At 41.4% G+C, this 13758-nt stretch overlaps 1 protein-coding gene across 8 annotated transcripts in view; it reads left to right on the forward strand.

Annotated features, from left to right (window-relative positions):
* Positions 1-13758, forward strand: part of ATAD2B (ATPase family AAA domain containing 2B) — a 50997-nt gene that overhangs the window by 14062 nt on the left and 23177 nt on the right. For all 8 annotated transcript variants that reach the window (XM_078866416.1, XM_078866419.1, XM_078866423.1 and 5 more), the window contains exons 14-24: positions 1050-1209; positions 2163-2253; positions 2382-2711; positions 3009-3150; positions 3546-3732; positions 4201-4386; positions 5147-5282; positions 6808-7004; positions 9922-10081; positions 11828-11950; positions 13535-13669. In XM_078866416.1, the coding sequence (XP_078722542.1) occupies positions 1050-1209; positions 2163-2253; positions 2382-2711; positions 3009-3150; positions 3546-3732; positions 4201-4386; positions 5147-5282; positions 6808-7004; positions 9922-10081; positions 11828-11950; positions 13535-13669 (1847 nt within the window). The remainder of the gene's footprint in view (positions 1-1049; positions 1210-2162; positions 2254-2381; positions 2712-3008; positions 3151-3545; positions 3733-4200; positions 4387-5146; positions 5283-6807; positions 7005-9921; positions 10082-11827; positions 11951-13534; positions 13670-13758) is intronic.

The raw sequence follows: 13758 nt of genomic DNA on the forward strand, positions 1-13758 counted from the left end.
TCTTCACGTATCTTTGCGAGTCTTACGGGAGAGAAACAAGCTGGTCAGCCAGTCTGTTTAGGGAGTCTAGATTTGAGAATAGGTTTTCCCCTTTTTTCTGGCAACAACAGGTGTGAAGATGTTAAAACACCAAATTAAAACCTTTTTCAAGGAATCATGTGTGCATTAACCGCAATACTTGTGGTCAGAATGCAAACAAAAAACATATTCTGCATTGTCTTTTGGCGTCCTCTGGTCTAACACCGTTTTGAGACTCAGCTGGATAGAAAGCTGTCTGGTGTGGACCAATCAGTTTCAAAGACAATGCATATGCTATCAGAGTGTTTATTGTTTGCATTCTAACCACAAGTATTGTGGTTAATGCACGCATGATTCCTTGTAAAATGTTTCAGTTTGGTGTTTTAACATCTTAACACCTAAATTTTGATATAAAGCTTTCATGACTGCAGAGATTCATATTCTTGGTTCTTTCAGTAAAGTCACTTAGAAGGGAAACAATAAAATAATAAAAATATAAAACAATTCAATATATATCTTAACACCTGTTTTGTTGCCAGAAAAAAGGGGAAAACCTATTCTCATATTTTGGTACTGGCAAAGGAGATCCCATGATGAAGTCTACATTTGTTTATGAGTTTTTGACTGTACCAACAAAGGTGCACACAGAACTACATCTACAAATGAAAAAACACTTTAGGTGTAGAAGATGCCATGACGAATGTGACTTGTATTCAAATATCCATGCGCTAATCACTCTGATAGCGACTGGTAATATTTAGAAGAATACCTTTTAAAAGTTATTTTTGTTGTCATTGCTCAAACTGTAAATTTGTGCATTGGTATCGGTAAGCTTTGTAGTAGGTATCATAGAGATTGGTTCCCAGGTTTCTTAGTTTTTGGGAAAACACAAAGTGTGCCCTCTATTGGATGTACACAGATGGACATGAAATTTCTTAGGCATGGCAAATCGGGTTGCCTATTATCTGCCTTAAAACCCGATTTTGAAACGTGCGTTTTTTTTTTTTTGCGGCTGCTGCCCCTTTGCGCAGTTCCATCGTGTCGACGCTGCTCGCCCTCATGGACGGGCTGGACAGCCGTGGTGAGATCGTGGTGATCGGCGCCACCAACCGGCTCGATTCCATCGACCCTGCACTACGCCGGCCCGGCCGATTTGACCGAGAGTTCATGTTTAACCTTCCTGATGTGCAGGTATGAAACTGAGTCGCACAGAATAATACAGGTAGGAACAACAGGTTCCACACTGCCCACCAGGGATTATCTGTCTGTCTGTCGTGCATATTCCAACCAAGTTCCTACCTGCCCACTCCGAAGGAACGTGCTAATTGTAATGCCATTTATACCTCATGCAAAATCTCACAGACGTAAATGACTGTGACGCTTGAGGCTTGGTGTTGCTTGGCCAGCGATGTAAGGATTCATAATTTGATCACTTGAGACCTATTCTTAAGCTCGTTTGTACATGCCATGATTTGTGCATATTGCAAACACTTGCTTTTTATGCACATTATAGATGTGCCTGGTATGTTCATGTTAAATGGAGGCAAACCGGTCGAACAAAGCTGTATAAAAGAAACAAAGCGAATAAGAATACCAACGAGATAAAATAATGTAATTTTTGAATGAAAGTATCTCTGAACTGTGACAATCTGTCATTTCATCATGGGTACAATTTTAATATATAATGATGTGGGACGTATATGCTTCTACCACTTTATTATAGCAGAAATATGTTTAGCCGCACGTTTGGACTATGTTTATATCCAGATATTAAAAGTGTGATTTGTCTTGGAAAGTCTCATTGCATATTAATGCTTTTTCAGGTGTGTCCTGCAATGGTATCTTGGGCCATTTCCATTGAGAAGTTGTTTTGCCTTGTGAATAAAACACTGCAGGAGAAGCCTGTCCATATGCGGGTGGCAACGCTTCAAAGTTGTACACATATGGCTTCATGATTCTATTTCCTGTACTGTCTTCTGACCACTTAAATAGTGCCAAGGGTTTTGGGAATTTCATAAATCTATGTGATGCAAAAACCTTTCGCTCCAAAGCTTCAAATTACAGTTATGCATCAGCTTGTATTTAAAGTACCTGCATTGAGCCCTCGAGAGCTGCATTCTGATGGGTTTCCATTTGTCCATTAGGCACGGAGGCAAATACTGGAGATCCACACATGCAAGTGGACTCCCCACCTCTCCAACTCCTTTATGGATGAGTTGGCCGAAAAGTGTGTAGGTGAGTGGCCTTGCTGGTATTCAGTGTACAGACCACGATGGACCGTTCACAACTGTTAATGGTATTGATGATGATGATGAATATTCCAAAACTCACGGGATATCTTCGTGTTTGCTACGACTGCGCAGGCTACTGCGGCGCGGACGTCAAGGCCTTGTGCACAGAGGCCGTGCTGTCTGCACTGCGACGGCGCTACCCGCAGATCTACGCGACCAGCGAGCGCCTGCTTATTGACCCCTCCTCCGTGTCGGTGGCAACTTCGGACTTCCAGCGTGCCATGGACACTGTGGTGCCGGCCTCGCAAAGGGCGGTGGTGGCGCCGGGCGCAGCGCTTGGCCCTGTGGTGCGCCCGCTGCTCGCCTCGCAGTTCATGGTCTCCCTGGAGCGGCTGCTGCGTGTTTTCCCGCATGGACGCGTTGTGTGCCTCAACAACAGTGGCAGCAGTACTGCCGAGCAAGGTTAATCTGTTTTAAATGATCTGTCGTTCTATTCTATGGGAGCACTTGGCGATTACATTTTTTTCATCCGAGACCTAACGTCTCTTCCCGTCCACTTGTTTTGCACAGGATCTATTAATGTGCATTTTTACGTCAGAATGTTTGATATGAAACGATGTTCAAGTTAATTTAAGGATAAAATCATCGGAAGTTTAAATTTAAAATGCTTGTGGAATGGAGTCGGTCATATTCCTTCTTAATTTTTTTCTATGTACAGCTTGTGTGATTCTCTATTGCATGGTGTGTTGTTGCGTGCAGGCCTAATGAGCCAGATGCTGTTTGATGACCCATACAGTGATGAGGAGGATGCCCCCTCCATCTTCCAGAATGGTCCACTCCCTCCGAACGAAAAACAAGACTTAGTGTCCATGGCAAACAGACCCTTCCTCAACTTTAGTAGGTGAGTATTTCCACAAACGATGAAGCAATCACGATTTGAAAATCATCACTAATATACAGAGGTGTAATTTTGAAACTAATTGTTACCCTTTTTTTTTTTATAACATACGGTTTGTTTACGATATAAATCAATAGTTTTCACATTCAGTAACACCTCAGCTAGCCAGAATAATATGGGTGAGCCTTGGTCCGGCTTGCCACGATTTCAATAACATTTATGTAAAAAACAGTACACAAGTTTGTATTAAATGTACACATACATATGTACAATAGTGTGTATATTTTTTTTAATACAGTATATGTGTGTGTGTATTGGTTAGCGGTGCTAACCAACACACACACTCCTATATTATACTTTTTTTTAAACGAATGTGACATGCGTGGTTTCTGCAACAGCTCGGTGCTACGCAAGCCCAGCACCCATAGGCCACGGCTGCTCCTGGCAGGAGACCCTGGCTCTGGGCAGAGTTCGCACATCGCTCCTGCATTAATCCACAGCCTCGAGAAGTTGCCGGTGCACAAGCTGGACCTGCCGTTGCTCTACGGTGTGAGCGCCAGAACGCCCGAAGAGTCCTGTGCTCAGGTAACAATTTATGGCCGTGCGATTGAGCGGTGAGTTAAGTCATGGCGAGAATGAATGTTGAATTGGTAGACTACACGTTTGAGCGAGTGGTGTGTGTCACCCATGTCTGCTTTTTTTATGATTGACCCATATGGTTAAAAGTAGAATGCGGTTGGAGCCATCGTGGGGTGGAACACAGGATTGTTTCACCTGTTGCATTAAGCACTGTTTTACTTTTCCTGTTATGTTTCACTGTCAATTTTTGCCACCCTAGATTTTCTAAGTGGGCTCACACAGCATTATGCAAATTTGTGCAAAAGGTTGGTGAAATAGAGAATGGTTGAAACCCTCATCATTTGAATCAACCAAAACCTGTTGACACAATTATATTGTGCCTTGTGTCAAAGAACCACTCTTAAGACACGTGACAACGAGCCGCTTATAAGGCGTACACATTACCGTACTCATTCAGCCATTGTCACTTTGCAGGTGTTCCGCGAGGCGCGACGCACAGCTCCCAGCGTGATCTTCACGCCGCACATTGACGAATGGTGGGAGACCGTCCCGGAAGCCGTGCGCGCCACCTTCACGTCGCTGCTCTATGACGTGCCACCCTTTATGCCCGTGCTGCTGCTCGCTACGGCCGAGACTCGGCACGACGCCATGCCGGCCGAGGTCAGCGTTACACCTTCTTCAGCCCATTGCCACCTGGCCCTTATCCACATTATTGTCATCGTTAAGGTCCTGGGGTAGGTTTGTATCGATTTGTAGGCAAAACATGGGATGCATTGAATGGTCCTAACAATTGCATGCAATTTACTTAGTGGGTGTGAAATTGCAGACTCATTTCTCCCTAATCCTTAATATTTTAAAGGTCCTGGGGTAGGTTTGTATCGATTCGTAGGCAAAACATGGGATGCATTGAATGTTTCTAACAATTGCATGCAATTTACTTAGCGGGTGTGAAATTGCAGACTCATTTCTCCCTAATCCTTAATATTTTAAAGGTCCTGGGGTAGGTTTGTATCGATTCGTAGGCAAAACAAAACATGGGATGCATTGAATGTTCCTAACAATTGCATGCAATTTACTTAGCGGGTGTGAAATTGCAGACTCATTTCTCCCTAATCCTTAATATTTTTTTTTTAGTTATTCCATTAATGTAGTTTCGAGTCATTCTCAAACGTCAGATTTTACACCCTCTCTACAGTTCAGTTGTTTGATTACCAAGGATCAAGTGGGTGTGAAGTGTCGGATTGATTTGCATGTGAATAGATAAGATCGGTATTTTTATAAATCATCACCATTGGGGCAGAATTTCCGAGGCCCTTAGAGTGAGTAACACTGTGTTCTGGTTTATCCTTCACACTCGCCCTAACGATCGCAACGCCAGGTGTCTCTCGGTCCGACCTCTTCTAATCTCTGCCCCTCGCAGGTGCAGCAGTTGTTCCGGCCTCGGTACGGGGAGGTGGTAATACTACAGCGACCCGGGGAGAAGGAACGTCGTACCTTCTTCCAGGACCTGTTGCTAAACCAGGCTGCCAGGGCACCCCCCACCAACAAGATGTCAGGTGAGGAGTGCTGGGGTCGTTTGTAAAATGGTAATCTTGATGAGATGTACGCATGTGTTGATTGCCCCCCGCCCCACCTCATCTCCCCTTACATCAGTGATGTTTTAAAAGGTGTTAACATTGTGGAATTTCAATTCATTTGAGAATGGGTTGTTTTTTTCTCTCATTTGTAGTCTTGTTTGTACTGTTTCTCAAGTGTTTTTCTCGTGTTTGTACTGTTATTTGATTGATCATCGAGCCCTTAATTTAACATTCACATGTATTTTGCATAGATTGTGAAATCATTCTTAACGTGCGTAGTTTCATGCTCATAAAAAGAGGATGAAGATCTACTTAATTATATAAAAAAAACTCTACATTTGTCAACAACAGTTCGATATACGGAACATTACCTATTATAGATGAGCCAAACTCCTTAATTGCTTGAATTATTGCATATACACAGTGTGTGTGTTAAATGTTTGTTATTTGTGCTTTTATGCACCACTGGCAAAGCAGTATCACAAGAAAATCTTGATTTTAATTGATATATTGTATTTCTAGTGAACAGCAGCGCTGCTGAACTGTTGATAGCATTCACATATATGGGATTTGTTTTGCTGTCAGAACCAAAGCAATTACATTTGAATAGATTTTTTTTTACACATTAATGTGCAGTAAACCTGATGAGATTTTGTGACGTGGGCAGTGACACTTTCCCTCTCTTGGAAGGCAGGAGTATTCTTGGTAGAAATAAATGCATTTTACTTAGTCTTGTTTTTCATTAAAGGAATACAATTATTCAAGTAACATTGTTTTTAATTTTCTAAATAATAGCCTTTCAAGTCACACTCGACCACTATAATTAGAGTACTTTATTGAATTAATTGTGAAATTACACGTTAATGCAACATCAATGCAGGGACACGAATTGAGTGCTATGGAGACACATTCATCCACAATTGTAAAGTTCTCCGCAGTGAAGCTTTATATTCACGTGAGGAGAGCTCGCCACAATTAGCGCGCTTGTGTGTGTACAAGATATGAGCTATGTGTTTCTTCGTCTGTCTTCCACTAAAAATAAAAGGCTTTATATTCAATTGCCTTATCTTCATCAGCCTGTGTGTTATTCAACGACTTTAAGATCTCTTTAAGTGACCTTTTTCACACACTTCCCAACTAGCTTTAGATGCTCGTCGAATTGGTGTCAAACTGATATTTTCGATTCCCGGAGACGGAATTTTGCCAAACTAAATGAGAAACAAAAATGAATGTTGTGGTTTTCATTTTGTGCAGATATTTGTGACCAAGCTTAGGTCATACATTTTCTGCACCGCATTTAATCACGGACGCTGCATACCATATTCGAACACAGTATATCAGCCGCGTCGACCCTTCCTTGAAGCACCCGGGCCACCTATGTTGTAACTTTTCTGACCCGCCCAACTGGACATCTTTGAAAAAGAGCTTCACAGCACATCGGATTTCTCCAGGATGAATAAAGATTCTGATTATGATGCCCGGCTGGTGGGTGCGTGTGGCGCAGTGCTGCAGGCCCTAGAGGTGCTACCGCTGGCGCCTTGCCCCGAGCCACGCAAGCTGTCGGCCGAGGAGTTGCAGCGCCTGGAAGAGCAGGAGCAGGACACCTTGAGGGAGCTGCGTCTTTTCCTGCGTGACGTCACCAACCGCCTGGCTACCGACAACCGCTTCCGCATGTTCACCAAGCCCGTGGACATAGAGGAGGTGCGTAGTGGACGTGGCACTTGTGAGAAGCTTAGCCATGTGTGGGTGGCCTAAGTACTACAGCGTGTCTGTTAATGCAGCGTTTCGGAGGCAAAGGTTGGTGGATAAAGGGTGTTCTTATGAACCTCTTAGATTTGCTCGCCACAGAGGTGGCCAGAAGATGGCAGTGCAGGAAAGGGGGGCAGGTTGCGATCCTGTCTTCTTGGACTTTTGAGTGATGTCCCCTGTCATACTTGATTTGGAGCTTTTGTGACTGCAATAATTATTCTTTGGTTCTTTCGGTAAAGTCACGTATAAAGATAAAATAATAAATTAAATTAAATACTAGCATACGACGTTTCGATTGCAACACAAGCAATCATCATCAGGTATAAATTAAATAGAAACACAAATCTAGTATACTTAGAAATGTAATGTAATACAACAGAGAGTTGGATAACATAACAGTCAACACCCTATCTTTATACGTGACTTTACCGAAAGAACCAAAGAATAGTCCCCTGTCATGTTTATGGGCCTTTAGTTATCACAGAGAGATAATTATTTCAAATATTTAAATGAGTTCCAAACTGTTTGCTGCCCTGAGATAGTGGTGGAAATTCCACATTCTTATGGCCTGGGAAATACTTATATAATCTGCCAGATTATATATATATATCTTTAACTTCTTGGTCCACATTATATACTCAGCTTATTTAAAATTAAAGCTCCTCAACTCGAGTTGCGACGTGAAAATAAACATTTCAAATACACGTAGTTTTTTTAAAGTCATGGTTACAATTTTCTATTTTACATAATACCAAAACAGATGATAATCTTCCAGTTAAATTGCGATAGCATACAAGAAGCAATTAGCGTGAGACGTGTCAAGCAGTATGACCAATTCATTTAGTTGAAATAATAAAAGTAATTCAGGATTAGATAACCTACGACAACCTGTCCACTAGTTGCCTATTATTTGAAATATAACTTTAGACTGAGTAATGTGTAAGGTGGAATAACAAATTTACGTGGAAGTTGAAAGTTAGAAGACCATGTTACCCTATTACCTAAAATAACTATTTTAATCAAACAAAGAAAATAAATAGACCCGTGTAAACGGCAACAACTCTAACATGGAATTTAAAGCAGCTTATAGAAGCAGCAGAACACATCTCCTAGCTCTTACATAATCAGATTGTTTCTGGATTCTTGAGTGTCTTCCTGCATGCAAATTCTACTTCTAATTGAAATGTCCGAGTTGGCCAAGCACACAATTAATAAAACGCACAACCCAAGAAACGAGCAGTGCTTGTAGCTCTGCGCACACAGGCTGTCTGGCATGGCTTTGAAGCTTTGTGAATGAGTAAAAAGACTTTCAAATTACCATCAGACACGCTAACACGATGTTCTGTAGTAACGTCACTGCATTGATGTATGGGATGTATCGGAGTGACGTCAATGCGTACCTTGGAGACGCGCTTGGCCATGATATTAAGAATTTTTTAAATCAATAAAGTTTCATCATGTTGGATACCCAAGGGTAGACAATCTAGTTACATACCTACACATTAATAGGCATTTTTCTTGGGGTTGTCTCCAGTGCACAAATAATCATATACTTATTTCAACAGCATGTGCCTTTTGTGCATTATTTTCTGGGTGAGAAATGTACAGGTGTCAACATAGGGGGATATATCTGGATTTCGATGAATTTAAGTGAGTGCCAATTTGCTGGGCCTGTAACACATTAGTGACACTAAGACACGGAGGGATAACGAATCTGGTGTTGGGAAGCTCCTTTGGATGTGCTCAGGTTGAGGAAGAAAGGAGCTTAATGTGATTGTCGGGAGTTGTTTGGCTTAACAAGCACTCGACCGGTAAGCTTAGCACAAAGTAACAAAAACGTTATTGACAGCAGTAGGGCCTTTATCTGCCCTGAACCCTGTTTACTCAGCCTTCGTGCGTCACGCGAGTGTAGGTCCTATGATATGCAATTTGCACCTTCGTCTGTCCCTGCAGTGGGTCGCTGACCTTACTTTATTCCTGCTTCCCATTTCCAAAACCACTTCCTCCCCACAAACATCCACCTAAATACGTCTGTCCCCCACTCTGGATCAAAGCAGGATTTCAAGTCACCATTGACTGCAAAAAAAGTAATTACCATCCAACAAATTAGTTTTTGCAGAGCATTAAAATGCGTGTGCCACTCATGTGGATGAATTCGCTTTTTGAAGTAACCTCAGAAATGCTTTTGCGATGCTGTCTACTGGGGCAATTTTTTTTACGCCGTGTGTTATGCTGCTCACCACAAGATGTCAAAATCTAAATGTAATGTTCTCATGATAGCCAGTTAATGGTTTCATCCTCGCCAATGACCTCCACATTTTTTAAATTAAAAAAATAAGTAAATTGCAGCTTTTTGAACGAAAATAATTATTTTGTTTACTATGCGATGAACATTTCTGGAGCAGCATGCACGATAAGGTGCTGCACGTGAAGGTGGCTGATGCTAAGTTGGAGAACCTAGCTGGATCAACTGAAATTGTGGATTCAGATCCAGACAGATAGACACCCGTGATTAAATTGTACAGGGAGTTTATGGTCACCGATGACTGCACCAGAAAAATGTTTGCCTGATGACGAACGCTTGTGTTGCGATCGAAACGTCTTAGTTTATTTTTCTTTTTTTCTTTGAACCTATCTCCGTGACTTTACCGAAAGACCCAAAGAATATGTTTGCGTATGTTGTGTTCATTATTTGAACAAATTCCAACATTCTGAGGAATAAAACAAAATCGATTTGATTGTCATGTCAAAAAACATGCGAGGAGGTGCTCTACCGAGTAAAGATAAAGAGTCAACTGAAGGGACTTCAGAAATAGTTATGTCATCTCGAGACATTTTTTTTAACACATGGTGATGTTTCGCTTTTCAGGTGTCCGACTACCTGGATGTGGTGAGGCTGCCCATGGATCTGTCGACAGTGCGGATGAAGATTGACCAGCACAAGTACGAGACAACGCGTCAGTTCCTTGATGACATCGCCCTCATCTGCAGTAATGCCCTCGATTATAACCCTGACAAGGACCCCAGTGGTGAGGCATCTGCCTGTGTCTGCACAGTGTGCACATGTACACATAACGACACATATCCTAGGTATCGTGATTTATACTGGTAGGAACCTCCTGGTTCCACCAGCCCACAGGGGATTATTGTATCCGTTCGTCCGTCGTGCAGGGAGGGGCTGGGTGGGGAGGGAGGGGCTGGATGGGGAGGGGCTGGGTGGGGAGGGGTGGGGCTGGGTGGGTGAGGCTGGGTGGGGAGGGGCTGGTCACCCGTGGTACCCTTATAAAACTCAGCGTTTAACCTACGCACGCCGGCTTGTATTATATATTTTATTTATTTAATAACACGCTTCCAGACCGTACCGTGACACATTTTTTACTGTTTGGCCGTGTCGGGTGGTGGAGGCTTGTGACACATTTATAAATAACGCGATCTAACCCAAAAACCTTTATTATGAATAATATTGGTCGCGAAAGCCTTCATGTATGTATGTATGTTGAACTTCTTCTGCACCGTATGTAGCCAACCATGCTAATCGAACGTACGGATGAAGGACAGCAAGCTTAACATGAATTGGGATCGTGAACAATTAGAACACAAATGTAAAACAGTTCTTACGCAATTGATTCAAATGCACGTATGATGAGTAAAAATGGATGTAAATCGATACAACACTGCATACTTAATATTCGCTGACAATATACATTTAAAATATATGATTATCTTTCTGTATGCTCTGAGAGTGTCATAAATGAATAACATACAAATAAGCCACACATACCAGAGAAAGCAGCATGGGGCCAATGCGGAGGACATGCAGTCCCCTTCCTTGCGATCAATTGCAAGGCAGAGGTCGTGTTATTGGCGTATTGTGCTTGCTAATGTGAATGGCGGTGGTGAAGAAGGGTGGGTGGCTCGTGCTGTCGTGTTACTGTCCATTGTGGAAAGTGTTGCGTCCCCACGTTTCAATTTAAAACAAAATTGCTTGCAGCCTCTCCCAAGTGATCACTTGTGGTTGTACAAAATCGTATAGTGAAATGCATATTTTTTTTTTCTCTCCTTTTGTTACAGTTGACGTTAAAATGTGTCGGCCAAGTCTTTTTTTACGATGCAGCATATTGTCCACACTTACTCGATTTGTTCTTCATTACAAGGTTTTAAAATGAAGCTTTAATAGAATTCGCGGGCTCCATTTTGAGAATGTTATCTGAGCTGCAGTTGCTTTTTTACGGTGCGTAAAAGCTAATGACTTACATACAGTGTCATTAAGCATGGGCAATAATTCATCCAACACTCGATAGAACATTATTAATGATCATTCATTCACACCTTAATTTGAATGCTACCGCACCATAATTGGGCATTCACATTCAGGTTGCTATAGTCATTAACACGGTAAGACCCGTATGCTGTCGGCATGGTACAACACAACAGGCACAGTTTAACGCAGAGCTGCATTAAAATTATTGTTCCCATTATATTCCTTATATAACATAAACCCCTGCCAAATATTACTTTTATGAAATTCCTGTATTTCTACTTTCAAACTCTGGCACATGTGTACTCTGTTTGATGTGTGTGTGGGGTGTATGCGTGCACGTGCTCTTTTCTTTCAAAAGTGGTGTGTTCCATAAAAACTGACATTCATATATTGCACAGGGGCCACTTGCATTACAATTTCCTATAATAATAACAACATGATGTCGATATTTTCTCTGATGGTTGAGTTGATGTTCTTGTGACGATATTGTCCCCGATGCCTCGGCTTGCTGCAGATCGCATGATCAGGCACCGAGCGTGTGCTATTAAGGACACCACTTACGCCATCATGGCCTCAGAGTTGGACCCCGAATTTGAGAAACTCTGCGAGGAAATACACGAGTCACGGACAAAGCGAGGTAAGCTGTGTGCGAGCGGCCGGTGCGCGTGTATGTAAACTCAATAATAATAACCTGGATTTGTCCCATGGCCTCCTTGCCAGCGAGTGTTCAACATTCCACGTTGCTTCAAAGTTCACTCAATTAGACAAAAAAAACGTGGTGTGATGTCATCGTGGTGTGTCCCACAATTATAAAAAAAAATCCTCAAGTGTCGCCTTGTCTGAGGATTTTGCGAATCCTTTGATTGTAATTTTTAGTCGGCAAGTAATTTGTTTTCAACTTGTGTTTTCGCTCTATTTTTTGGCTCTTTGGATTGTTCTTTCCAAAGACGTTCTCATCCAAGTTATTCTTGGACAGGACCACCTTTTTGTTAACTGCTCAGAATCTGTGTAAATGTACAGGGGACCTGTCAAATAACAGAGGCCGCAGTGTGTGGATGAGTGAGTTGGCGAAAAATAAGTACTTGGGTGGTGGTCCATTTTCCGATCACATTTTATGAATTTGGCATGATGTGCATTTTTCACACCGTCGTAAATAATTGAAGCAAAAAGCTTGTGGAATTTTTCAAAATATGTGATGCCCACTTGTGTAATATGCATTTATATTTCATAAATCTATTCCTGGTTTTGGACGTACAAACGGTATTTTGTTGTCGTGATTGTATTAACCCTGACACTTAAAAATGAAGTTTGTCACATTAAATAATGTGAATCACTCGACTAAATAGACCCATAGACTTGCATTAATATACTACATGTGTAGGTATTTTTTTTATCTTTTCAAATATGTAAGGGTACATTTAGTTTTTTGTATGAGCACATTTTTGCATACTTTACCTAAAATGAAGTGCTTGCTAACATCATCTGGCTGTACAGTCTCTTGTCGGCTGTGCAGGGAACTTTATAAACATACTTGGTAGTATATTCTTGGTTCTTTCGGTTTTACCTAAAATGAAGTGCTTGCTAACATCATCTGGCTGTACAGTCTCTTGTCGGCTGTGCAGGGAACTTTATAAACATACTTGGTAGTATATTCTTGGTTCTTTCGGTAAAGTCACGTAGAAGGGAAATAATAAAATAATACAAATATGAAACAATTAAAATTCTCACGACGTTTTGACTGCAACACAAGCAATCATCATCAGGTGTGAAATCCACAGCAAATTTTCTTGCTGTGGATTTCACATCTGATGATGATTGCTTGCCAAAAGAACCAAGAATATGAATCCCTGCAGTCACGAAAGCTTTAAATCAAAATTTATACTTGGTAGTAACTTTTTTGTGCGTATGATGGAGTTTTTTTATTGCACAATTAGTACATAAATGGGCTTGAAAATAAACGTTTAATAAATATTGTATTTTGATTTAAAGCTTTCGTGACTGCAGGGATTCATATTCTTGGTTCTTTCGGTAAAGTAATGTAGAAGGGAAATAATAAAATAATAAAAATATTAAATTCTCACGACGTTTCGACTGCAACATAAGCAATCATCATCAGGTGAAAAAGTAAGAAAAAAAACAAGAATATAAATATTGTATTGATTTTCTTTTTTTCAGTGCATCTCACATTGGTTGCTTGTTCACAATCACATGTTTGTTTCAGGTGTTGTGCCGGCCATGTCTGCACCAGAATGTTACACTGTAAGGACATTAAAGAAGAAAGACAGTGAAGCTGTAATTCTGGCTTCTGCTGAAACCGCTGTGACAAATACCTCCAGCCCAGTCGTGAAGATCAATCGTAAGTGCTTGTACTCCACTAAGATCGTTTGTTTTGAAAGCCAAACATTAGTCCAAAGCGTTTTATTACTAGCTTGTTGCCTGTTTTGA

Source organism: Lampetra fluviatilis, chromosome 22, assembly GCF_964198595.1.
Source record: "Lampetra fluviatilis chromosome 22, kcLamFluv1.1, whole genome shotgun sequence".
Taxonomy (NCBI): domain Eukaryota; kingdom Metazoa; phylum Chordata; class Hyperoartia; order Petromyzontiformes; family Petromyzontidae; genus Lampetra; species Lampetra fluviatilis.